Source organism: Xyrauchen texanus, chromosome 30, assembly GCF_025860055.1.
Source record: "Xyrauchen texanus isolate HMW12.3.18 chromosome 30, RBS_HiC_50CHRs, whole genome shotgun sequence".
NCBI classification, from domain to species: Eukaryota; Metazoa; Chordata; class Actinopteri; order Cypriniformes; family Catostomidae; genus Xyrauchen; species Xyrauchen texanus.
In genome coordinates this window covers 33094845-33122667 of record NC_068305.1, presented here as the reverse complement: position 1 = coordinate 33122667, position 27823 = coordinate 33094845, and the positions used below count along the sequence as shown (strand labels likewise).

Sequence of the window (27823 nt, the reverse complement as noted above, 5' to 3'; positions counted from 1 at the left end):
TGTATTTTTTTATTTTATATTGTTTGTGAGTTGGTGTGTCAAAGCCCTGCATTAAAAATTGTATTTGGAGGGACCACTGTGATTTACAGTAGAGTATATGACTCTACATATTTCTCCTGTACTCTGGATGTCAGCTTATGGCGATTTTGCCAAGAAGGACATGTTCTTGGGGCGCCGTAATGGGGGGGAAGGATGGTACGATTCTAAGGGTGCTGGACAAACTGGAGGCCTAGCAGAACCTCAAGTCTTGTCCTGTATGATTTTGTGATAAATGGACACTTTACACTGGTAAGCTAAAATGAAGATGGCTCTTACATGAATAATAAAATATGATCTTGTGTTTGGGATCCAGTGTTTGGTGTAATGCATTACTGTAATTAAATAACTTTTTATTGAAAAAATAAAGTGAGGGATTACTCTTAATTTTTCAGTAATTTAATTACAGTTACGTTACTTGCAATTACTTGCATTTATTTAGAACACTATTTAATTGTGTTGAATACTGATTTAATAAAAAACAATAGTGATTTTAAAATAGAAATGTAATGTATAATGTTAAAATGTATGATTTCTAATTTAATGCAGTCCCCTTAAATTCTTTGGCCAGTTCATGAATAATTTCTTTGATATTATATGAATTTCATGTCTATCCTTATATTTTTCAGCTGGTCGAGGTTGAAAAGGGTTTTAGAAAGTAATTAGTAATACATAATGCACTTACTATTTAGACAGAGTAATTAGTACAGTAATCTAATTACACTGTAGAATATGTAATTAGTAGTTAGTAATTAATTACTTTTTTTTATTTTTTTTGAGTAAATTACCCAACATTGGTGGGATCCCCCTTAAGATGTTCAGTGGTTTATCCCAAAAGTGCTTTTTAAGAGCTAAATGGGCTTCCCCGTTTGTACAGCATCTACACTGTACTGCACGTGTCAAAAACTTGGCTTGACTGGATCATGCGGACCACAAAACCTGAATAAAACCAGGAAATTTCTACTTATACATTTTCTACAATATGGTGAATCTCAAGCATATTATAAGGCCTGACAGACCTGACATTGTAAATAGCACTTACGAGGAAAAAAACATAATGTATGCCATTGGCTAAGGTACATAATGATTTGAAAGAAATGGTATAGATTAAGATTAAAACTATAAAATAAAAAGAAAAACAGTTTTAATTAAAGATTTTAAATGTGTTTAGGCTACTGTTTGTTTCATGTAAACCATAGTTACATTGATTTACTCAATGAATAGCCATCCATGGTCAACCCTGTGGTTGTTCTTACAAATGAAAGCCTGGACCTCCCTGAACTATGGGCCAAGCTATGAGTTTTTCACCTGTATGAAATCTGTTCTATTCTAACGCTCTTGTAGGGGAGAAAATCTGGTCTTGTTTGATAGATATCAGATATTCCAAAAGATGGCTTAAATGAACATTTAAAACATAAAAATCCAATAATTTGAAATACTCTCCCAACTCACTAAAATAACAAACATTGAACATTCTAAAACGTATACGTGCATTTTTGATATAGTTATTTCTATTAAATTTTTTATTTTATTGTACTTATCATTAAAATTAATTTTTAGTGTCTCTTATTGAATGGGCAATCAGAATTATGTTCACGTTTATTAATAATGATGACATTTTTTTTTAATAATAATTGTAAGGGGGCCCAAAAATCCTAATGGTGCCCCTGGGTCCTGGAACAACAATCCTATCAATCAGATTTAAGGCATAGGAAAAAGGTTAGTGGCTTATACACTCATATACGTTACGTCTGAGATTTGATGTAATTCATAGTAAGATTAGGGTTTCGCATTTGTTTCTTTGACAAGTATGTTGCTCCAGGACCAATGAAAGATGCTGTTTCAAGAAAATCATTCTTACTTGGATAAACATCTTTTGTTAATGGAACAACATTCATGTTTAACATAGTCCTCCTAGTCCCTAACTACCCTTAAAATTAGTGAAATATTATGTTGATAAGAATGTTGTTGAAATCCAAAAGCTATTCCTAACACCAATCCTAAGCCTAACTCTCACCCTAAAATCTGATTGGCTGATTTAAATGTTGTTCTAGAAACATTTGGTCCTACTTGGCAAAATCACGTTAAACTTGGGATGTCCTACTTGGTCTTTGCTGTAAGGATTTTTGGTAGTAATACTACTTGCATTTCAGACTAAGGTTTTTATAGCTGATGCAACCTTACATCTTTGGAAAATAACCAATTATCAAAGATTATTAAATAACAATTACATAGAAAAATAGCTCCTTGGATTTGATGACACTTAGTCACAATAAGAGGGCGGAAAACACCCTCCAAGACAGAATGATAGCATTAAAAAGTCTCAATTTAAATACTGCAGACATAGCTTCACATGGTTGAAAATGACCTTATATTATAAAATGATGAATCCAAAATCAGTTTTAGGGGCAGGTGCACTCAAAAACACAATGAATGCTTCAAAACTGATAGCAGCGTAAGATGGAACTTCATTGGCTGTTGTTTATTATTTTTATTTTACATTTTCCTGTATGGTTTCATAAGTTAAAAGACATTAATGTTGTTCTGTGGGAATGTAAATAATCTACATATTTATTTTTTGTGGGCCTCAGATTTGTGGATGTGTATAAAAATTGTCTTATTGTATAATCTGTCTATAAAAGTCATGTGTGTAAATGTTATTCTCTGTGACCACATAAAATTACTATATAACTGGATATTATAATGGATATTTCATTTTTACATGCCTATAATTTTATATGTGTGATGTGTATGTTAAGATTTTTTTAAACAGTAATAAAATCATGTTAATCAAATAAAACTTCTTGCAATGTCTTTCACATTATATTGTGGTTATAACGTACATCACGCTTTAAGTAAATATGCAAAGTATTCAATCTAAAACAATAATATAAAAGAACAAATATATGCAATTAGTTCTAGCCGTAAATAGGTCAGTAAACAGAACAAAAAGTGTTTATTAAAAATACTTATATTAACGTTCTCCAATGAATCGGACCCCAAAACTACTAACCCTGTCTAGACCCTGATAGCGAAAAACAATTCTTTAAATGAATATACAATTATTTCTCTAAATATGAATCCATTTTACAGCATTAGTTTAATAAACTTGTTTGAATAATACAGGGGCTTTAATCTAGCTGGGACCCCTTCAGATTTATAGCATTGGAGTCAATTCAATTCACTTTGAAGACATAATTGAGGTCATGAATTAAATTGCACCTGGACACCAGCTGCATCGCCTTACCTAAATGACACAGAGCTATTGGTCCAGAGACAACATTAACTCACAAACGCAGGCTGTGGTTAACAGCCTGTAAAATCTTAACTGTACCGAATGAAAAACTGGATTGACAATTCGTGAGCAAATCATTTAGTCCATTTTGATTTAGTCCAACTAGACCAAATGATTCATTGTAAAGATCAGATTCATTCATAAATCCAACATTACGAATCCTCTTATGACTGTGCCAAAGCGCACTAGGCTGGATGTCAAGATGTTCAGTTAAATAGCTATTTTATTTCAGTCTGTTCCTCACATAAAGCTATCGTATGACATCATAAGATTTGGAATAGTGCACGAGACATATGGATCACTATTATTATACTTCTGTGTTTTTCTTTTTTCATTTTGAACCTTGACAGCTGAACCTAATCCACTCCCCATTCTTTGTACATACAGAGAGAAAAAAACAACAACCAGTGCATTCTCCTTTTGTGTTCCTCAGAAGAAAAAAATAAAGTTATGTGGGTTTGGAATGAAATCAGGGCAAGTAAATAAAGACAGAACTTCTGTTTTTGGTTTAACTATTCCTTTAAAATGTAGTTGTAGGGTAACAAATTATATCCTTTACAAGCAGAAGAAAAATCACACACACACAAAACAGACAGAAAACAGATATTATAAGAACAGGGTAGCAAATCACATAGATCCAGTCCAACGTTTACTCACTAAATGTTAATAAGTTTGATTATAATACAGCACTGAACCAAATTTATATCAGTCCTGAAGGTACTGCAAGTTCTGGCAATTGTAATCGTTTCTACACTTAATGTAAAGGGCATCAATTTTCGATAATAATCCTGAACTAAAAACAGCACAGACTACCGGTATTTGTCTGAGGTTTAAGTCGGTGAAGTTCAAAAGGTTTTGCTCGCTGTACACCAGTGCAATGCTAAAAACAAAATGCAAAAAAATATAAAAACAGTGCTGTACTGAGGCTTGTATTCACAATTTCTGCTGTCAATATTCAGTTCAGTATAAAAACTGAGTGTGACAAGTCATTTAAAAAAAGACAGTCTGGTCAACAAAGCCATTAAGCACATTACAATATCACAGGCCTCACCAATCTCTATTATATCAGAGAGGGTGAGGGGCGGAGACTATTGCACTTTTACAGTATCAGCTGTGCTGTGACGAACAGCTGTCACAGAGTCATCAGGCTCCTGAGACTGGAACATGGCGCTGAACTGAGCTTGAGCCTCACGCAATTGCTTCAGCATTGAAGCGCTGCTTAGTCCACGCATACAGTGCACACGAACCAACCCCGACTGACCTCCGGACAACACCCAGCTGTAAGCATCCATATTTGGGTTCAAACGAACCTACGAGAGAGAAAGACATGTTGAGTTGTGGAAGACCTCCAGTATGTCTGTTAAAATCCACCCTGGGTAATGACTTCCAAATTATATTTGGGATATTTGACTATTTAAAATATATGCATATGAGGTATAGAGAATGTTGAGCTAGTTGCACCACACATACAATTGTATATTACTTCATAGGGTAAGCTTGGTCTGTAATAGATACATTTGATCTCACCTTGTAGAGTGCACTTAATGGCATCTGTTCCACTGCTATAAAATGTTTAAGTTCAGCTTGTTGCATATGCTTCATCATGGGCCGCTGCTCACACTTAGCAAGGTTCCCCTTAGAGTTAGAGAAGATAAAGGTGTAAACAACTGTTACAACTATTTATGGCTGGGCATCACAAGCAGTGTTGGTATATATCTTTTGCAAGTTTGTCCACTACAAATCACTAATTGCTTCTCAAAAATTGTAATCAGATTTCTTTACTGAATAATTCATGGGAAAATGATACACATTGCATAATTACTTTTAAGTTACTTATTTTATTATTTATTTTTACATTTTTATCCCCTTTTCTCCCCAATTCTTAAAAAGTCTTAATTTGCCCTTCTGCAAAATAAGGGCTTAAAAAGGTCTTAAATCGGAGCAACAAGTCTTTAATTCATAAGGACATGGCATTAAATGTTGTATGAGAGATTGTTTTCTCATTGCGAGATTGTTTTCTTGTTGCGTTTAAGTAGGGTGACCAGACGTCCCGTTTTGAAGAGGTGTGTCCCGACATTTCTCTAAACATTGTATTTATGTCCTGGTTTCAGATGGTAGATTCACTGATTTTTTCTACTTTTGATGTACTCATTTTCGCACACTCTTTGTCATTCTGCCAGTCAGCACAAGTAGAAATGCACCAATAAAAAAATTTGTTTTCAAAAACAAGCTGAAAGAAGCCGATCTATTTATTCGTGCAGCACGTGAATATTTAAGTGAGTATTTTTCTGAAATGTTAATTTCCTCATGAGCACAGAGGTAAATCAGACAAGGTCACATTTAGACAGCAATACTACACTTTTTACATAGTACAAGCACTTATATGTTCAGATGTGGGTGAATTTCTGGTTACAATGTTGTGAATTTTTGTGATGTCATTATTACACATGACATAGTGACATCATATGGACAGGATAGGCAACATGGAATTTGTACATTAATAAAAGCTAAAATGTGGTTTAATCGTGAAAAACTAAAATCTAAATCTAAAATAAAATATACATTTTCACAAACTATGAAGTTAAGTGCAGCAGTTTGCATAACCCTTTTGTTTATATAAGTTTCCACACCCCTTTCAGAATGTATACAAATAGCCTATAAGATATATTTATGTAGTACTGCCCTTCAAAAGCTACATAACACAAAATGTACTCTTATTTACACAAATCATACTGTTCAAAAGTTTGCACCCCTTGGTTCTTCTTATGTTGCCTTCTTGAGCATCAATAATTGTTTGCACCTTTTGTAATAGTTGTGTATTAGTCCATCAATTGTCAAAATCTGGACCTCATATATATAGCCACTGTTGGGAAGAACTCTTTCCCCCACCCACACACACACACACACACACACAGACACACACACCTTGATTCCTTAAATTTTCATTAGTTGGTCTTAAAAAGAGCTTTAAAAAGTCTTAAATTTAGCTTCATAAAACTTGCAGAAACCCTGCCAAGTCATGCACTTAAAAGTAATTTGAAACTTAATTTAAAATCAGTAACTGTCCTCTGCTTATAAGAATTTTAATTGTAATGTATTACTGTAATTTAAATACTTTGTAATCAGATTACAACCAATACCAAATACATGATATGATAATTTGAGATTCAAATCAATCACGCTATAATAATTGTAACATGACTGAAACGTTCCAAACGGGTAACTGTTCAAGCAGGGGATTAATTGTGCGTTAATAAAGTACATTTCCCTGTTTCTGTTTAACTACCGGTAGTGCAGTTGATCCAACATAGTTTGCACAGTCTCATAGTGTTGACCTTTTACTTGCTGAAAGCATGTCTACTGGGATGATTGAGGGGAGTTCAATTGGCAAATTCAAACAGCTCTGGCTTCTCCAGACCGTGGCCTCATAGCGGACATGTGCAGCGGGCCGTGGACGGATGGGGGGTGGACCATTGAAGCATGAGACAAAGAAACAGATGGAGCATCCACTCCTAGAAGTTGGGATGGACCTCCAGGCAGGCATGATTTTAAATTAATGAAGGGTGCAGAACTGAATCAACATCTAACCCATGAGATGCACGATGAGTCTCAAAGGGATGATCGATCTATCCATCCATCTATCTATCACTATTGAGCTCTTAATGATGTCTTATGTACTCGCTCAGGTGTGTTGAGAAAATAACCAAGCCAATAAATCCAGTCCGGCCACGGGCCCTTGCACAGCCTGCAAGTAATGATCTGTGGAATAGGCTGCAGTACACAGTAGCTATCACACACAAAGCTCAAATGCACATATATACATTACTTTTACCATTTACACACAAAGTATGCCTACTAATGGGTTTTTATACGGTCTTACAAACATATACATTCAAAAATCATACTCGTTAACTAATATATATATATATATATATATTTACACACACATACAAACAATGGAAAACCAACAAAATTATTTTGTTTGGTATAGAGCTCTAATAGAGGTGAAAGAAAAGTGATTATGTGGCAACAAAGGATCAATACTCTGAAAACATATTTTCAAACATCATTGAAACCATTTCATAAAGAAAATTGCTTTGAAGTGCTAAAATTAATACTATGATCATCACACAAAAATCATACACACTGAAGTCCAATAGTCTGAGACTTTCTCTCAAATTGCTATGCTGTTGGTATTATGTGCAATTAATCTTGTTTTGTTTTTTTAATTAAATTAGAGAGATGCAATATAGAAGCATTTTTACTCGTTTCAGAATTTTGGACCTCAATGTACTATACATAAAGTCCACAGGCTCCATTTACATCTGGCATTACAAGTTGTGTTTTGGGCGATACGTTTGAAATGATATGATGTTAAAGACGGGTGTAAACAGGGTTAAAAACATTTTGAGATTTGCCCACTTCACATTCGGAGGGTTCAAAACACATGACCACACTGAGGTTGTAGTATAAATGCTCATCATGGTGTAAATGCTAATCTGCGTTTGAACAGCAGCGAAGCACCCTCTACTCACCTGTCAATCAGCCGATGCACTAAAACAAGAGTTTTAAACTTTGCTTGTTACGTAGAGTTTTGAAAGGAACTGCCTGATCAAATCAAAAGCCTTACAATTACTTGCACAAAAACATCACAAATCTTGTGAAGCCTGATTTTGACATCCTAAAACACAGAGGCACATGCACTGATCTATTTTAGAGGGCAAACACACCCAAACTCAGTTAATTTATGTAACCCACTAAAATAACTGAAAATTGTAGAGGCTGACTGATAGTGGCTTTTGCCGATACATTAAATAAGGTGGTGGAAAAGAGAGATAACTGATTAATTGTTTGATAGTTTTAAAAATGAACTGAAAAGTTAAACCTTTTTTTTTTTTTTTGGAAAAGTGTATTTAAGTTAGGATAAAAATATGGAAAATATTGTCAATGATGAAAGATTTAGATACAGCAAATCCCCACAAAGTGTCAGTAACCTAGTTTCCATTCCACCATGCATACAATTTTGCAGTCTTCTGCCTGTTTCCATTCAAATGGCCTTTTATCGATAAAAATTGTGTGTGTGAAGACATCATGCTTAAAAAACACAAAAAGTTAGTTTTGGTTTATCGCATTTAAGTGGTTTCCATTCAGAAATGTGTGCATATCGCTAATCGTCATTTTAATTTCACAAATAAATGCAATCAGAAGATGAGGAATTGCAATCAAAAGGGAACATTTGCCCTTCTGATAGGACTGTAATATTGGTCCAGATGCTGCGCAACCAGTTCTGACCCAAAGCAAATCGCCATTTTCCTGTTCAAGCTAGCCACCATTGAAGTGTATATGCTGTGTGCACAGCTATTAAAGAAAAATGTATGTGGTTTAATATCAGGAATGTATCATATATGTAAAACCTGATATTAAATAGGCTATTTTGAACAATCATCTAATCCTAATATCGCCATCACAACTGCATATTTGTCCAGCAACTTTTAACGACCAACTGAACTTGATGGTACTCTAATAAATTTTAGCATCATAATGCAATTGACATTTTCTCAGCAAATGCGATCCGAGGTAAAGAGGGTTAGATTTAAAATAATTAAAAGTTTTAAAATAGTCAAAAGCTCTTTTTCTGAAAATGAACGCATTGGACAAATATTTCTGGTAGTCTTTTCTGAGAATGTCATTCAGGGACTTTTTTCATCTATAGAACAGGGTAAGGCTAATTTAAGTTTGTGTAAAGAAAAGGCAAGTGTAAAGTTTTTTTGTAAAGTGTATTTTTTAAAATTGAATGCTTTATTCATTTGGTTATTTATTTAATATAGGGAATTTTGCCGGCATTTTTTTCCAAAGTAAGCTAAAAATTACATTTCCGCACACCTGGCCCTTAATTAGACTGATGAAGCCAGAGAGGGATACAGGCAACTGGAGATGGCAATGCGACAGAGAGAGTGAGTTATGGGAAGCTGCCTGACCTGTGTGTATTTGTGTTTTTGGTTAACTTTATAATTAAATTATCATTTATATTGTGAAGCTGCCTCCTTTCCATTGAACTGTGTTACACTAGTGCCGCAACCCAGGAAGGAGAAGGGATGCGCCATAGTAGAGTCCTTGCCACTACCATCCAAAGGAGCAGCAGCGGCCATCCACTGGGGGAAGGAGGAGCCCGGCTGCCGACTGCGAGGGGAGGAGGGGCTCCTAACCGACCGCCTAGAGTGGTCAGGGCTGCTGCCAGGGGCGGAGGAAACCACTACTAGCCACCACGAGAGGGCCGCTGCAAATGAAGTCTGAGAGGGATAAAGGTGATCGGAGACGGCAGTGCGACAGAGATTTATCTTTTTGGTTAACTTCATCATTAAATGATCATTTATATTGTTAAGCCGGTTCTCGCCTCCTCCTTTCCATTGAACTGTGTTACATTCTCCTCTTTTGTTCTTTAACTTTTCTTGTGCATTAGCATCATGCAGTAACATATTTATGTAATGTTTGAAGCATGTCATCATGAAATCAGTGGCCTTCCCTTGAAATACAAACACAACTGGTCAATAGAGGCACATATTATGACCAGGTGTAAATGGTGATGAGTCTCGCATATCCACTTGTGATTAAATTGCCCAAAGCGGATCTTAATACCAACTGTAAACAGAACCGGAGTCATCTTATGCTGTATGATCCTTACCAGGTCCAAGTCGTGAAAGTGGAGGTAGTACTTTTTGATGGCTCCTTTGTAGCTCTGAGGCTCCTGTCCAGAAATACTTGTAACACTCTCGCCTTCCTCCTCCTCACCTTCCTCATCTCCAGGCCTCTGACCGGGTTTAAACTGGACCAGGTCAGTTCTGTAAACTGACTGTGAGGATTGAACAATAGTCAACGTTCATCTTCTATTAAAAATGCCTAAACATTAGGAAAAGGTTGCACTTAATATGTGGAAATTCATTTAATAATAGAGAAACGTACAAATCTTCGTCTCCTCACAGAGCTGGGGTCACTGTCCATTCGAGGAATCAAACTAAATAAACAATCTCCACCATTGTCCCCAACAGCAAATGCATTTATCCAATCAGACATAGAAAGACTCTGAATGGGGGAGAGAAAGAGTAACCAATTTTGTTATAATTAAACCATAGAGATAAACTTTTTTAAAACCATTTATTCAACTTTATAGTTAAACTTTCACTTACCCAAACAGTGGCTCTTCTGGGACATACAAAGAAAGGCTTTATCCCAAGGTAACCGGAGTCAAAATAATGAACCCCATTCTGGCCAAACCTACAAACGGCACAAAAAAGATATTATAATATAAATTAAAAAAATTCTGTGTTGAACAAAAACTTGTTTAACATGTAAAGTCATCCTGTAAATATCAGGATGAAATGAAAAGCAATATGCAAGCAGGCTTACGTGGCATAGCAACACTCCTGAGCGATAAAGATGCCACTCCAAAAGAGGGGCCAGTACACTTCAGGGCACAGGCAACGCTTTACCGCAAACAGAGGTGTGTAGGTTTTCCTGAGGTCCCACATTTTTGCCATGCGGTCATCTCCGACTGTCACCAACAAGTTACTGCCCGACAATAGTGAATAAAAAATAAAATATTTTGAGACAAATTCACTAAACAATTGCCGCATTTTTGCGTATGGTATTTCGGTGCATCAACCTACGTTTTATTCACCACTCACCCACAATTTTGTGAAAGCCAATATTATTCCGTTCCACACAAACACACCTCCTTTCTCTAAATTAGGCTTAATATGATTGCGCTTTAGTCACAGAAGTCCATGGTACTTGCCTGGCACTATAAACATTGTGTTCTCAACACCAGAGGAGAGCAGGTGGTAAACTTTATTTTTTTCAAAAAATGTTTGTGTTCATTTTCTATTGATCATGACAGCAGTAATTTATCAAATAAAGATCAATTGATGGAGAGAAGCAGAGTCTCTAAAGCTGCTAGAGCCTCTCATAAATATGGGAGCAAAAGCATTGAAGGGAAGCAACAAAGGTGTCCAGACACGGTGCTTTTAAAAGAAACTGTAGAGGCTTTAAGTAAATGGAAAGGGATTTGGAGTGACTAAGCTACCAGAGGTCATTAAAGAAAAGTTGATGATTTGACGTGACACTAGTGATAGCAGCCATTTGCCATGCGACAACGTTAAGCAGAATTATGCTAATGTCAAACTTTATGCAAATGATAAAATGTGACTAGTACCAATGGGAGTGCAAACAGTGGAGCTCATGTGGTCTGCCTACACAACCCAAAATAAGAGAGCTGGTGCGAGCTAGCTTGCTGTCATTGTAGGTAATTCAGGAATTTATGTTGGGAATAAAACGGCAAGCCTGGATCCGCTCCAGTGTACAAAACGCACTGACAAAGAGCTCCGTGGATTGGAGCCTGATGTTTTGAATTGGATCTGGCATCGGTTCAATGTGTACCTGACAGAGAGGTCATGGAACACACCCTCTGCTCTTCTCCGAGCATCATTTGAATGAAGATAAACAAATGATATGATAAGCATTATATAATGGTAACAATATTAGCTAATGGTTTTAATGACAGTTATCAGTGTTACAGAGAACATTTTTCTTTTCAAATATAGGGTCTCGTTGGTGTTTGAAAGTCTTAGTGGGTTTGAAAACCCCTGAAAGAGACATTTACAATCTACACAACCATCAAAACTGCAACCTCAGCCCTACACATTAGAGCAATGAAATCAAGTCTTTAAAGGAGCAATTCACCCAAAAATCATAATTTACTCACACTTATACAGCCTCAAACTCATAAGACTTTCTGTCTTCCAGCTCTTTGCATGTACACGTGGTCTGTGTATGTGTTAAGTGTAAACTTCTCTCATGAATGCGCCAAGTAGACAGCAGAAGTCAAGATTCATAATGAAAAAGGAGTTACATTTTGGCCTGTTTCTTCCCCATAACTGATCGTATTGCTGCAGCACCAGAGCAGATTGGTGAAAGTGATGATGAAACAAAACCACATGATTGGAATAGTAATGTTTGTGATAAAGATTGTTTCTATGTTACTAAATGTGCAAACTCCATGAATATCACTAAGCTAATGTTATACATATGGATTTGCATATATTGTGAATATCAGTGAAATGGATTTCAAATGATCCACAATCAAATATACAGTGTCAGGCAAAATGTTAGCTTAGGAAAATGTTCACACATAGTCTGGAAATGTATCTGATACAGTCTAGTTTGTTATGGTGTACACTGTACAGTGATACTACATGTTTTAAAGGACCAGTTCATCCAAAAATTATAATTCTATCATTATTCATTTATCCTTTTGCCATCTGAAACTCAAATCGTTCTTCCATACACTCAACTGTCTTACTTCTGTGGAACACATACAAAGATATTTTGATGAAGAAATGGTGTGAATATATTCATACAATGCAAGTCAATGGGGTCCAACACTTTCATGCTTCAAAAATGAAATTAACAGAGCAAAAAGGTAATCTATATGACTCGAGTGGATTAATCCATATCTTCTGGAGCAATACGACCGGTTTTGAGTGTGAAACAGACCAAAATCGAACTCTTATTTCACTATAAATCTCGACATTAGTTTTGAAGCTTGATTACACAGTGTTTTTGGACTTTGAACACTATGGTCCTAATTAAGTGCCTGACGTGGTCTTCTGCTGTTCTAGCCAATCTGCCTGAAGGTTCGACATGTGCATTCTGAGATGCTATTCTGCTCACTCAAATTGTGCAGAGGGGTTCTCTGAGTCACCATAGCCTTTGTCAACTCAAACCAGTCTGGCCATTCTCCATTGACCTCTCTCATCAACAAGGCGTTTCTGTCCGCAGAACTGCCGCTCACTGGGTGCTACACCATTCTGAGGAAACTGTTGGGCTTGAAAATCCCAGGAGGTCAGCAGTTACAGAAATACTAGAACTAGCCAGACTGCAACCAACAATCATGCCACAGTCTAATTTTGTTTCCCCATTCTGATGGTTGATGTGAACATTAACTGAAGCTCCTGACCCGTATCTGCATGATTTTATGCACTACAGCCACACGATTGGCTGATTAGATAAATCGCATGAATAAGTAGATTTACAGGTGTTCCTAATAAAGTGCTCTGTATTTATGTTAATAAAATATTCAATAGCAGTCATATTTGAATTGCATTTACATCAACAATTACATTCCATAAATGTGGATCTTTAGTGTGTATCAGAGTTCAAAAGGCAACTTTTACACAAATGATCAAACAAACCGAACTTTATGGTCAATCCAACCTGGGTCTGCACCAAAACCTCTAAAGTGAAAGCAATGTTTGTACAGACGATTCTCACCTTGAGGCTCTGCACCAGCACAAGGTTCGTATGATCTCGTTGTGGGCGAGGAAGCAGTGGTAAGGGTAAAGAAACAAACCCCCATCTGGTGACTTGACTTTTTGCAGTGGAGACCTACTAGTCAGATCCCACAGAGCAACCACACCTGGAAAAGAGAAAACGTAGAACATCACTAACACACCAATAACACAATATATCTTGCAATATATTAAACCAATATTTCTATTTCTATCCAGGAGGATAAATTCTGTTTAGATGAAGATATACAGTAGGCCTATAGACAGAATATATATTGTGAAATCACCATCACAGAAACCAGCAGCCAGAAGGTTGTGTGGCTTGACATGGAGCCAGTCCATAGCCAAGCACAGGCCACTTTGACCCTTATGATCTGCTTGACTGGAGCCCATCTTTAAAGTCAGAACCTGCTTCACCTGCAAACACAAACTACTGTAAAACAGGCTGCCCTATAACACTGATCTAGAGCAATTTATCCATCTGTAATGATGGCATGCATAATTAAAGACACCATGAAATCATTAAAAAGCACAGTTTTCTTTCCCGTTCTTGTATATCCTATTGAAATAAGAAGTTTGGATGACCTCAAAGCTAAAAGACACAATACTCCAATTTTGATTCCACTTTTAAACATACTTTTAATGTTCTTAAGAATCGACAGCTCTGTTGAAGGGATAGTTTGCCTAAAAATGAAAATTATCTCATAATTTACTCACCCTCATGCCATCCCAGACGCAAATGACTTTCTTTTGCAGAACACAAACGAAGATTATAAGAAGAAAATATCAGCTCAGACCAAAACTTTGAAGCTCCTTTGAATAAGTCTCTAGGCACCATCTTGATTTCAAGCTTAATTACACTTTCTTTTGCTTGACGCATGCGCAGAGCGTTAGATGGCTTGAAATCATGATCGACAAAGAGACTGCTGATGTCAATATTAATAGCCTGTTCTCACACAAAAACGACTGGATCACTTCAGAAAATATGGATCAAACCACTGGAGTCATATGGATTACTTTTATGCTGCCTTTATATGCTTTTTGGAGCTTCAAAATTTTGTTCACCATTAACTTCCTTGAATGGACCAACAGAGCCGAGATATTCTTCTAAAAACTCTGTGTTAAGCAGAAGAAAGATAGTCATACACATCTGGTATAGCAAGAGGGTGAGTAAATGATAAGAGAATTATAATTTTTGGGTGAACTATACCTTTAAGCTACTGTATGTGATCATGAGGCATCAGACTTGCAAGAGTATTTTGAGCTGGTGTAGGTCTTCCACTCTATGATGAACTCTTTGACATTTTAATTGAGACGTTCTTTCTATGGAGGACAAAACATGAAAAAATAATAAATAAATATATAAATAAATGTAATAAGAAAATAAATAAAGGAATAAATGTCTTGATAAAACAAATATAATTAGTTTAAAGACTTTTTTCCTTCATTTATTATTTTCTCTTTTCATTTATTATTTTCCATTTTTATTTTTATTCTCTAAAGCTTTTTTATTCTTTCATTTGTTTTTGTTTTTATTATTATTTATTTATGCATTCATTTATTTTTATATTTATTTATTCCCACATTTATTTATTTCTATATTTATATATTCCCACATTTATTTATTTTTGTATTTATTCTTACATTTCTTCCTCTTGTATGATAATTATGTGGGCGGGTCCTGTTTACCATTGGCTTATCGTAGATTGAAGCGTGTGCTCGATTACTCTTGACTTGTTTTGATGTGACATTAGGTCATAGCCATATTGTGTAAACTATAGCTATTTGTGGGGCTAAAAACATAAGAGCTCAAGTCAATCCAAGGTTTATTGGTTATACTAAAATCACAAAATAAATGGGGAGCTGTTTCTTCAACAAATCCACAAAATGAGCAAGTTCCATAAATTATATGATTTAACCTTATGCTTTTCTTTTATGTGTATATAACTTCATATGTTGATGTCCGCAAATCCATACTATTGATTTCTGTTGTTATGATTGTTAATTGTAAAAGATACAACCATGCTTCATTTCCCTGATCGTTTATGTATGTATGTATATATACAAGTTCTGCAATAAAAAAAAAAAAAAATAAAAAAAATAAAAATAAATAAATAAATAAATATAGTTGACGCTTCACGTATATCTAGAGAGTTGCGCAACTTGCAAATGAAGTCGATAACCACGCATCAAATGACTATGTTTCATTTAGAGTAGAGGTGCTTATTGATGTTTTAGGAGAGCTGTAGGCTGGTATGAATGTCCAAGCACATACTGCATTGTTAAAACTCTCTGCAAAACATTTCCTGCATATTCTAAATCTGTGCGAGTCAGAGGGTGCTAAGGTGGGACGTCCATCTGCTTCCGATAAGTACTATTGAGCTCTCAACCAATGATGCACTGGAGCTGCGCAAGGACCGCCTCCCTCATTTCCATGTTGCACACAGAAAAGTAAAAATAAATACATGTATAAATAAATAAATATAGGAATATATAAATATGTAAATAAATATATGTGGGAATAAAAAATATGCAAAATAAATGAATAAATAATTAAAAGTTAAAAATAATAAAAATAAAGTTGAAAGATATATATAAAAAATAATAAAAGGAATAAAGTCATACAATAATAAATTCAGGAATACATTTAATTTAAAAACTAATTATATTTGTTTTATCAAGACATTTATTCCTTTATTATTTTTTTTTTATTATTACATTTATTTATTTATAATTTATGCAGGTTTGGGCCTCCATATCTTTCCAGAAGATAGTCTCTCAGATGCATGAAAATGTTACATTGACACCCCATGAGATGGACCAGAGGAGCCAAACTGTGAACAGTTTTAGTAAAAAGCAACTTCACCTGTGAAATGTTGCCATTTCAAAAGCAATCAGTGAAAATGAGGTGAAACATAATCAGAGCAAAGGGCTTGGCATTCACCCATAAGTTAGATGTTTTAGTTCTAATGCAATGAATGTATAATATGTCACTTAATATATGGAAGGAGACAAAGGCTGAGGGGTCTTATCTGTGAGAATGAGAATCTTGCTGGCAGAGTGGATATTGACCTACCCGGCATATCAGCGGTGCTTGGCTGGTTTCTCCTATTGGAAAACACATAAATGTGTTTATCAACGCTGTGCACTTATAGATAGGAGCATTACAATTCAATACATGATTTCTCAAGAAAAACAATCAAAGGAACAAGGATAAATTACATGTGCATGTAACTGAAAAAATTTAAAGAGGCAGCTAGCAGCATTTTAGCTCAGTGTCATCATTAAGAGGTTATATTCATTTTTGCATTTTATCTTCATCCTGTGATCCATGTTAATGTTAGTCAAGGGTTTCGTGACTATTTTCCACCCTCTATATGGGCCTCTTTTGCTGCTTTGCCCTTATTGGGGCTTTCACACTGGCAGTTTAGTCCAAAACAGAGCATGGTCCGAATAAAAAAATTGGTAATATGAAAGCTGTTTTGTGGACCGGGGAGTGGACTGTGGTATCTAACATAAGATTACCAGTAGGATGTGTTCTGAGCTCGGTTGCAATGGAAATGTGGCACAGTTCGCATGAGTGAGAAAGCAACCTGTACTCGGGTCCGCACTTGTCCAGGAAGTTAAACAACATGCGCATGCATTCTTTCTGATTTAAGCATGATAACAATCAGTTGCACAAAACACACATAACACGTGTACCATGAGTGGAAGGGGAACTTATGCAAATACATTGCTCCCAACCAGCTGTTTCCTAAAAAATAAAATTTGCCAGCATGAGATGTAGTCACTTTCTAATGGACATGCATATCTGCTGAATTCTAGCATGCAATGCACAGAGGTGCAAGTGTCGGTCACTGTCGTGTGTATAATAAAACCAATTTAACAACAAAAAAATATATATATGGAGAGGTGGTGGTGGCGTAGTGGGCTAAAGCACATAACTGTTAACTGTTAATCAGAAGGTCGCTGGTTCGATTCCCACAGCCACCACCATTGTGTCCTTGAGCAAGGCCCTCAACTCCAGGTTGCTCCGGGGGGATTGTCCCTGTAATAAGTGCACTGTAAGTCGCTTTGGATAAAAGCATCTGCCAAAATGCATAAATGTAAATATATACACAAATATAGTGACCCACGTTCTCCACGTGCATGTTTGTGATGACGGAAATGTTCTGGGTTTCAACAGAATCAGGAAGAGTCTGAAACCAGAGCAACACTTTTGGGGCCCCAGGAGTAATCGCACTCTAATTTCGATTGCAGCAAGCGTGCCCAGTATGAAAACCACCTAAGACTTCAATGTAAAAAAACTATTTGCAAGTAAAAATGAGTAACAGCACTTTGCTCCACTTACTTACTGGCTGCAGATTTGCAGTCGGGTCTAAAGTAGTTTGCTCTGTCTCATCATTCAATAACAGCCTAATTGCAAAGCCTGCATTACATTGTGACAGTTTTACAAAACAGTCTGTGCTGAAATGTTACATGCAGTTTTTTAAGATCAGAATGAAATGATCAGGGCTCATTGCTAACATTGGGATCATTCAGAAGCAAAAGCAGAGTTGTAGGAATTACACATAGCCAGGAACAGTGCAATGTAAAGGTCTGCACAGGTCTGTTTTTTCCATCCTGCTCTCGCCCGTTCCCGTAAGATTCTTTCCCACACCCTGACTCTCCCACTGAATTTTACACCTGTTCTCTGCCCACAGTGATTGTCTTCCTGACCACTCCTGTTTCCACAACCCTGCATTTGTTTTCCACAAAAGGCAAAAGCCAATCAAATAGAAAACAAGTGAAACCAAATTACTTTGTCACATGATGCCCATCTGACTTTCCTGAGGTTGGTGTCTTAACACTTTAACAATTTTCCAGTCCCAGTTTCATCACCCTTGATCACACAGTGTGTCCACGCTTTGCTTTTTCATTCATGTAACGCACCATTGACTACCTGCATAGTCTTCTCTAAATATTGGATAATTTGATGCATGCGTTGTGTGCATATTTTATGTCGGATTCTCTATTTATTGTTATTGAATATAAATGAATTATATAATAAAATAATAAATGTTTTAAAAACACACACAACTCATGGACCTATCATCTTTTACCGCCTTAAACTCGGAAATGTAATCCTGCGCCGCAAGAAATCAGATTGGGTCCCACGGAAACAATGCAGACCTCTAGTGCAAGGTTTTGCCAACTTTCACACATTTTACTTTCTAGAGTTGCTTATGCAACAGTATTTATCATTCTATGACCACTTTAAGGATCATTGGTTAGAACCAATAGAGCCGTTCAGTTTGTAGCCAACAAACACGGAACAGAATTCGGCATGGGTTCCCTCTGGATTTTCCTATGGGGTTTTATAATGGAAGTTTTAGATTTAGGAGTAAAATAAAACTTTACGTCTGTGGTCGTAAAGTTTTAAACCGTATTGAATTGCTCACTTTAAAAAAAATTCACATTTGAATTTCACATTTGAGGTATGAAAGTGTGTAATATATTTTGTAGAACTAAACGTCCACATATCATCAAGTAATGTTTACCACAGACCTTATTTTACTCATTAATCTAAAACTCCATTATAAAACCCCATAGGAAAATCCAGAGGGAACCCATGGTGAATTAGAATTCGGGACTTGCCTACAAATTGACACGGCTTTGTCACGGCTGAACAGCTCTATAGTCTCCCAAATAAAAACATTCATTTAGATTTTAACAAACATTATTAATTACACAGCAAAATCTAGAAGTTTGCAATTGTGAAGGATTTTTTAATTACTTTCTTTTAGACTGAATGGAGTAAGAGAGTGTTGCACAATTCATTTCAGCAGCCGTGTCTGACGGGGATAGAGGTGGCACTGTATTTTGAGAAGATTTAAAAAAAAATATATATATATAATGTTTTTGAGATTCACTCAGTATCTCCACAGGAAGAGGCAGGTGTCGTTAGCGTGCATCTGGCTGTAGGTTTACAGAAGAGAGGACTGGAGTGCTTTATCAAAGTGAGGACACTGAACTCTTTTCACCCTTAATCTCACCATAATACAATGGCACACCTTGACACTTCCAGGCTGTTTCTGCCATAATGTTAAGGTTTGGCCAGTTAACATAGCCTATTAGCTCATAAGCTCCAGCTGGTAGATGCCAAAATGACACCAATATGCTGCCAAAAATTCAGATTCTCCATTGACAGCCATTCAAATGTAGCCAGCAATTCTGACTAGATAATTTTTTTTGCAAGCAACATAAATCTAAAATATTTCATAATATTATAGTAGATATTTCGCCAGTGCCGGATTTTTGAGGGCTCTTGAAAGGACGTTATTTTTGTACCTTTCCAGATTGATTAGTCACATGGCATTTACGGCTCAGGTGAATGTTTATTTCACAAATACTATGCAACATTAGCCTTCGAGATGTGCGTGCGGTATTCTATTTAGAACAAGTAATGAACAAATGCTGTGCAAACTACGTTTTGTAGAAGTTATGAATCCAAGCATATTAGTATGTAGGTTTTGTTCATTACCGGTATATTTTCCTGATCTGGTACAATCAATATTTCTTCACCAAAAATCAGGGACAAAGAATTTAAGTTGTGATGATTCATTATATCATTACACCGAGAACATAAAACAATGAAGAGCTGGAGAGGGCGAACAGAATCATAAGGAGAATGCATATATGGATGTGTGTGTCTAAAAGTGTGTGTTCACAATGGAGACAGTGTGTATGGGAGGAGAGAGCAGTGGTGATGTATAGTTGTGCGGCTTCAGGTCAGAGTCATTCAGCCCAGTGACGGGTCGATCAGGTCGATAAAGCATCGCACCTCTGATCCACTCATTCAGGCAACGTAGCAGACAGATCCTGACCAGCAGCCCTGTCTCCAGGCTGACTAAGGTGTTTTTGACTGACAAGCCCAGCAGAAAGGGGTGTCAGGTATTCGGCTGAAATTCATGGCTTCAAACACTAACAACTACGTAGCGATGCATCTTTTTTGTCATTTCAATTATAGATCCTTGTCTGATGAAAACAAGCCAGTAAATTATCTCCATTGAGAAGGAGGGGTGGGGGTGGGGTTCGGGTCTCTCTCACTCCCTTTTACGGGCTACCCTTTCACTCCAGACAAAAAGCTATTTATAATTATCTACCATAAACCCTCCAGACTCCAGAGCACATAATGGCGAGTGTGAGTGTGGTTAACTGTTTTATCGTTACCCATTTGAAACAGGTCCTCTAATTGCTATTGTACTGTAGGTCCTCTTCAAATCACTAAACAATAATCCATCTATCCACCAAATGTTGAAATGAAATGTACAGTAATCATCATAGGAAACATTTTCTAAATTCAATTAATCAAACAAAAATAAAACACAATATATATATATATATATATATATATATATATTATATATATATATATCAGACTACACAAAATTTGTTTAAAAATTTCAAACAAATGAAAACAAACTGAAAACAGAACCAAATACAAAAATATAAAAAAAACACAAAACTTTGAGAAAACAAAAACGCATGTAAAACTTTACATCTCCAGTTATAATATTAGTAACAATTATCATGATTGGACAATTGGATTCATGATAAGAGATGGTAGATGATCTCTAAATGTAATATCAATTTAATTTGCTCTGTTTCGAACTATGTTTTCCGGTGTTTGTTAAAAATTCACCGAAAGCATCATACAAGATGTACACAAGAAAACAACTAATGTTTGTTTTGTGGCAGCATTAGGAAGAACTGCTTTCCTGTCATTTTCTGCCCTCTTTTGGGAGGACCAGTACACTGCACATGTATTTAGTGTGCATTTCACCATTCACTCACCTTTACTCTGATGGTGTGCTGTAAGGGCTTCTGGATGAGGAAGACTGTAGACCCCGATGGTTCCATTAGAGAAAGCTGCAGCTAGAAGACCTAATCTAGCCATCTGCTGAGACTGATAAAAATGAATACAGATTTACACCAATCAGAAGCGTCATACTGATTCAAACTGATGGAAAGGCTTTAAGTTGCAATTTGTTTCTTATTTTTATGTATTAGGTTGTGACTTTAACCCATATCCCGTTGCATCCCCATACATTTTGATTAATCTTACTGATGCTGGTTAACCTCTGATATATCTGCTAGCACACAAACTCCTCTCCTAATTCATTTTTTACCTTTCTGCTGGTGGAGGGCAGTTCCCACACTCCCGCAGGACACCACTTCATATTCCAGATGCATCCGTTATCTATGGCCAAAGAATATGCTAGATGAGGAGCTGTTGATGGTCTGAGGTGGGGGAAAAAAAGAAAGTCACATCCAATACTACCATTATATTCTAAAACACAAAATTGTAAATATTTTCCTCTTAAAGTGATAGTTCACCAAAAAAATTACAATTCTGGAACATTTACTCATGTCATTTCAAACCCATATGACTTTCTTCTGTGGAACACACCGAACGCATTTTTGCATCTGTCTGCACTGTTTTTAAATTGTTTTCTATTTAAGCATGTGCTAGAATGTACATCTTTGATCGTTGGGATGGGTCTTGCTGTTTCAAAGCTTCTAGAGCAGGAGAACTAAAACTTTTACAAAACGTGTCTTGAGTTACCTGTTTTTTTTTCTCCACAAGAACACTGTGAACCTCAAAGTAATTAATTGTATTGAATAGGAAAAAAATGTAATCATACAAATTAGTTCAAATAGAACCTTGATGAGGATTTAGAGCTGTCTCTTTTCTTTTTAGTTCAGTTTTGAATTGACACATTTAAGTAACCTGAATTGTTTTAGTTTTGAGTTGAATGAACTTCTCCCTCCATTATTTCTTCCCAATTTGGAATGCCCAATTCCCAGTGCCCTCTAAGTCCTCGTGGTGGTGTAGTGACAGTTATGCTGGTAGCACATACTGATACTATCTGCCAGACAAGATGTGCTACCTAAGATTTTAACACTTTTCATGCTGTTGTAGTACATATTGACAGGTTGTCTCATGCCTCCAGACTTGTGGTACCCATGTTTAAGCTTTACACATCACCGTTTTTACTGCTGGTAGCACATCCTGAGCAGGTAGCACAGATTGTCAGAACACCAACATGTCGACTTTGTTTTATAAAAACAGTGGCAATGAAAAGTGGCAAATCAACTCACCTAAAAGCTAATCTAAAACATAACCATCATATCCTGTTGTACTTGTTACTTATATCTAACTTAAAGCTAATATGATGTTACTTTGCAACATTTTGTTAACAAATGTCCTAACCACTGAGAAACTGTATTGGCAGCATATTGCCATTTAAGAAATGAATGACCCTCTATACTCGTGTGCCAAATGTTTAATATTTAGTGCAATTTTTGTTAACGAAGCCCGAGAGTATTGTTTTGGTTGTGTGGTTTTATTTTATGTTTTATTTCTTTAGAATATTAAATTTTTGGACATTCCAATCCCAATGTCTGAATATTCTTAAGAATTAAATGTTCATTGCTTTTTTAAAGGGTGCACTTGCATCATTATGCTATTATATTATAATTATATCAGTGGCATAAAATTGTCTTAAAATGAAATTATTATAGTTTATTGCAATTATTTCTGGGAAAATATATTGTCCAACAAAAGTTGTTATTGTGACAGGCCTATAAAATCCTGCTTAAAAGTACTCAAACACACATTACTCTTGTCATTGGAAAATAGCAAACGCATGTCAAATTAATGGCAGCACGGCAACAGTTGCTTAGGCAGGATTGGTCATAAGTGCTTTTAAGGTGGGGGGTCATTGGGCACTGCTTGGTCCGCAATTTTTTTTCCAAGCTTTATGTAATCTATTTGTGTTGGGACAACATGATTTTTTTGGTTTAGTTTACTAAAACTGGGCATGGCACTTGACAGGGAGAGCAAGTGTTGAAATTAAGTGTTATATTACCATATGTGTCTTTATGCAAGATGAATGTAAAGGTGGGAGACTTGTTAGTCTTTAAGGTTTTTTCTTTTGTGCTATTTAGAAGAGTTTCTGAATTTTATACTGTGCTGTTGTACGGAACCCCCGCAAAAAGAACAGAGAGTCCCGTGAAGTGTGAAGTGGCAGTAATTCAAACCTGCAGATGACAAGACAATACTGCATCTGTCTTACCTCATTTCATATGACACAGATGGTGCTCAGAGAGGCTGCCAAGGTGCTTTAGTGTATTGGATTTTTATTTTCATTGGTGCAAAGACACGTTATTATGTTTATTGCATTTTGCTTGAATTTGTACAGACGCATTTTTTGTACATCTTATACTTGGGAAATTAAGTTCTAAATGTTTCTGTTGATCATCTACAAGATTAAAGCAAAGTCTTACAGATCTCAAATAATTATGTTTATTTGGGGGTTACCATTATGGTGAATAGTGGAGTTTGAGCTTAGTTTGAGGACAGGCACAAGTTAAGAATGCCCTATGTTGCTTTACTTATTTAGCAATTGCTATGCTAATAGAAGCATAATGTTTCCAATTAGCATGCATTCAGCATGCTGACATTCTCTGTACTAGCTAGTTTATAACAGCAAGAGATTAATTTAAGCTGATTTGAGATGTCTAATAATGTTTAAATAATTAAATTAGGGTCCTCTACTTGAAGTATTTAAGTTGTGATAGCGTGGTAATAGTAAGTTCGGCCAAATAGTTACATTTACAGTTAAGTGCCATCAAAATATATGAGTTAGCTTCATTAATATTTCAAGTTATCAGCAATTAACATGCATGTGTAGTACAAAATAAAAATCTGGAAAAAAATGTATGTGACTGATTGTCTCAAATGTTTTGAGTTCTGCTAGCATATAAAGGTTTACAGTACACAGAATGTTACTGCACATGTTGAAAGCCTCAGACACCATCCACGGTCATTGTATGGAAAAAAAGATGCAAGGAAATTGAATAGAGACCAAGGCTGTCAGTCTCAACATTCCTAAGATTCTGCCACCTTTTGTGTTCCACGAAAGAAAGTAAGTTATACAGCTTTGGAATGACATGAGTGGGAGTAAATGACAACAGAATTTTCATTTTTCAGTGAACTATCCCTTTAAACCAATTTGTTGAGCCAGTTTGTATGTTTCTAATCTAGTTGACCTGCTTTTGCACTGAAGGTTTCCGATGTCCCACAGCTGCAGTAAGGCAGGCCCTGTGTGCAGCTGGTTGATTTTGTGTCTGTCGTCCATGCCCTTGTGGCAGTAGATGGCAGCATACTGTCTTCCTGCCGCCCCGTCTGGACACGGGCACCACTCCATGGAATGCACGGGACCCCCCACAAAGAACAGAGAGTCCCAGTGGGAAGCGTGATGTGGCAATGATTCAAACCTGCAGATGACAAGACAATATTGCATTTATCTTGCCCCATTCCATATGACATAGACAATAAATGGTGCTCGGAGAGGCTGCCAAGGTGCTTTAGCATCTTGTTTGTTTACTACGTTTTGCTGAAATTTGTGTTAACATGTTATTGCTCGTATTGTCGTTCAAATTTTGTAAATGTATACTTGGGAAATTAAGTTCTAAAAGATTATGTGTTGATCATCTGCAAGATGAAAGCAAACTCGAACAGATCTCAAGTCATAAAAATGGCAGGCCTGGGTAGTTCAGCGAATATTGACACTGACTACCACCCCTGGAGTCACGAGTTCAAATCCAGGGTGTGCTGAGTGACTCCAGCCAGGTATCCTAAGCAACCAATTGGCCTGGTTGCTAGGGAGGGAAGAGTCACATAGAGTAACCTCCTTGTGGTCACGATTAGTGGTTCCGCCCTCAAGGGGGCACGTGGTAAGTTGTGCATGGATTGCGGAGAGTAGCATGAGCCTCCACGTGCAGAGTCTCCGTGGTGTCATGCACAACGAGCTACGTGATAAGATGTGTGGATTGACTGGCTCAGAAGCGGAGGCAACTGAGACTTATCCTCCACCACCCGGATTGAGGAGAGTAACCGCACCACCACGAGGACATAATAAGTAGTGGGAATTGGGCATTCCAAAATGGGAGAAAAGGGGATAAAAATAAATAAATAAATAAAAAGTAATAAAAATTGCAACAATCACATTTTGTTACAAAACTTTTAAATAAGGTTTAAATTCCATTTGTTTCGCTGGTTTGTGTTAACATGTTTTACAGGGCCAGGCCTTGAAGGGGCAAAGCTTCTATTGTATTCGTTAGTGTTAGTACTGAGTTTGTATCGGCACAAAGACAAATATCTTGGCAAATTAAGCTCTAAATATCATCTATTTTTTATTAATCTACAAGGAGAAAGCAAAATATAACAGATCTCAAATATTTAAAATGGCTACAATGACTTCTGTAACCGAATTATGTATGGGTGTGACCCAGGAAGTATTCACACTAGAAGAAATTTATAACAACAAAGTCACCAGAAATTATTCAATTTGAGGTGACATAAGCTACTTTTGCGAACATGACAAAGTTAAGAGTGCACATCAACCCAACGTGACGACAACCAATGGGAGTGCTAAAGGCAGGAGCTTACTTGATCCACCTCATGATACTGCAATAGAGTAGGAACGCCTACTAGCAAACAAAAATACAGCTTATTGTGATCAAGGATTAAATCAGTTTCAATGTGAATGTCCCTTTAAAAAAAAAAAAAAAAAAGCGAATTAGTGGGAACTTCATAAATAATATTTTACCTATTCATCCTCTGCAATTCAATCTTTCCTTTGACGTTTTCACGTGTAAAAGTGAAAGCAGCAGATGTTTTCTCTTGGGGTAAATATTTTTCAGCCTCACTGTTGATCAAAAAAGATATTTCTGTTAAAATGTAAATGTCTTGTTTCCGTTGATATTGTGTACCATTTAGCTCCATTAATACCTGCAAGACAGGAAATGCCAGTCTTTGACAGAAGGAATCCACTCAGGAAATACCCACGGTAAGAAGTTTTCATCACGGCTGGCAAGAGCAAAAAGAAAATTAATTTCAAGATACAGTGAAGCATAAAATTAACTGCTGTGATGGTTACTTGTGTATCATTGTGAGAAGTAAATGACTTACAATTCTTTGGTCCTAGTAAAACAGTTCCAGATCGGTTCCATGGCATTGTTAGTCAAGCCATTTGACAGCATACATTTCTGGGAAGCAGAAAACACTGAAAGAATTAGACCACACTGGTGTGGAAACTGACGTAGTGTATAGGTGTCTGATTTGGACCATAGACTCACAAAACGTACTTTGGGCTGTTTGTTTCGTCGCTCCATGTCCAATCTCCATGCCAAAGCCTTGGCTGGCTTGAAATCATTGTCACCGTCATCATCATCATCATCATCATCTTCACTCTCTGCCTCGTCATCCTTTTCTGGGGCAAAATCCTCATCATCTATGTCACTGTCATAATCTGCAGCTTTCCTCTTTGTCCCCTTACCCTTTGCTTTGATCTTCTTCTTTGACGTGCCATCCACTTCAACAGATTTGGACGTTTCTTTCGTTGAGAACTCTAATGAATGACCAACATCCTTGGCCAGATTGTGGAGATAATCTAAGGCACTAATCAAGATTAAGAAAAATAGAGCAATTAACAACAATTAAGTCTTTATTTCCAGGAAATATATATATATATATATATATATATATATATATATAAAATTTAGTTTGTAGTTTTCTAAGCATACAATTTCAAAACAAGTTAAGCTCAGTTGACAGCGTTTGTGGCATAATGTTGATTAGCACAAAAATTTGTTTCGACTCGTTCCTCCTTTTCTTAAAAAAAAAACAAAAAAGCAAAAACAGAGGTTACAATGAGAAACTTTCAATGGAAGTAAATGGAGACAAAGAAAGTGAATGTGGCCAATTATTTGAGGATTAAAAGGCAGAACTGTGAGCTTATAATTTTATAAAAGCACTTGCATAATTCTTCTGTTAAAACTCATTATTTGATCTATGAAGTTGAACAAATTTTCATTTTTAACAGTCATTTTAGGGTTTGTTGACATTACATCATCATGATAACGAAGCTCAGAAAAGGTTATAAGTGATTCACACCAAAATCATGTTAACACACATATTGCTAATGTCTTGTGACTAAACTTTGGAAATCGTGAGTATTTTAACGTTCAAAAATTGGCCACCATTCACTTTCATTGTAAGTGCCTCACTGTAACCTCGATTTTTGCTTTATTTCAAGAA

At 36.3% G+C, this 27823-nt stretch overlaps 1 protein-coding gene across 1 annotated transcript in view; it reads right to left on the bottom strand.

Annotated features, from left to right (window-relative positions):
• Positions 1-3839: 3839 nt before the first annotated feature.
• Positions 3840-27823, bottom strand: part of LOC127624194 (general transcription factor 3C polypeptide 2-like) — a 28841-nt gene continuing 4857 nt past the window's right edge. The window contains exons 4-19 of the mRNA XM_052098901.1: positions 26872-27184; positions 26696-26772; positions 26516-26593; positions 26334-26432; positions 24772-24999; positions 21846-21957; positions 21511-21622; positions 16751-16782; positions 13962-14091; positions 13658-13802; positions 10736-10897; positions 10516-10603; positions 10292-10411; positions 10014-10181; positions 4859-4966; positions 3840-4641 (exon numbers count right to left, since the gene is read on the bottom strand). Of these exons, the coding sequence (XP_051954861.1) occupies positions 4420-4641; positions 4859-4966; positions 10014-10181; positions 10292-10411; positions 10516-10603; positions 10736-10897; positions 13658-13802; positions 13962-14091; positions 16751-16782; positions 21511-21622; positions 21846-21957; positions 24772-24999; positions 26334-26432; positions 26516-26593; positions 26696-26772; positions 26872-27184 (2194 nt within the window). The 3' untranslated portion in view covers positions 3840-4419. The remainder of the gene's footprint in view (positions 4642-4858; positions 4967-10013; positions 10182-10291; positions 10412-10515; positions 10604-10735; positions 10898-13657; positions 13803-13961; positions 14092-16750; positions 16783-21510; positions 21623-21845; positions 21958-24771; positions 25000-26333; positions 26433-26515; positions 26594-26695; positions 26773-26871; positions 27185-27823) is intronic.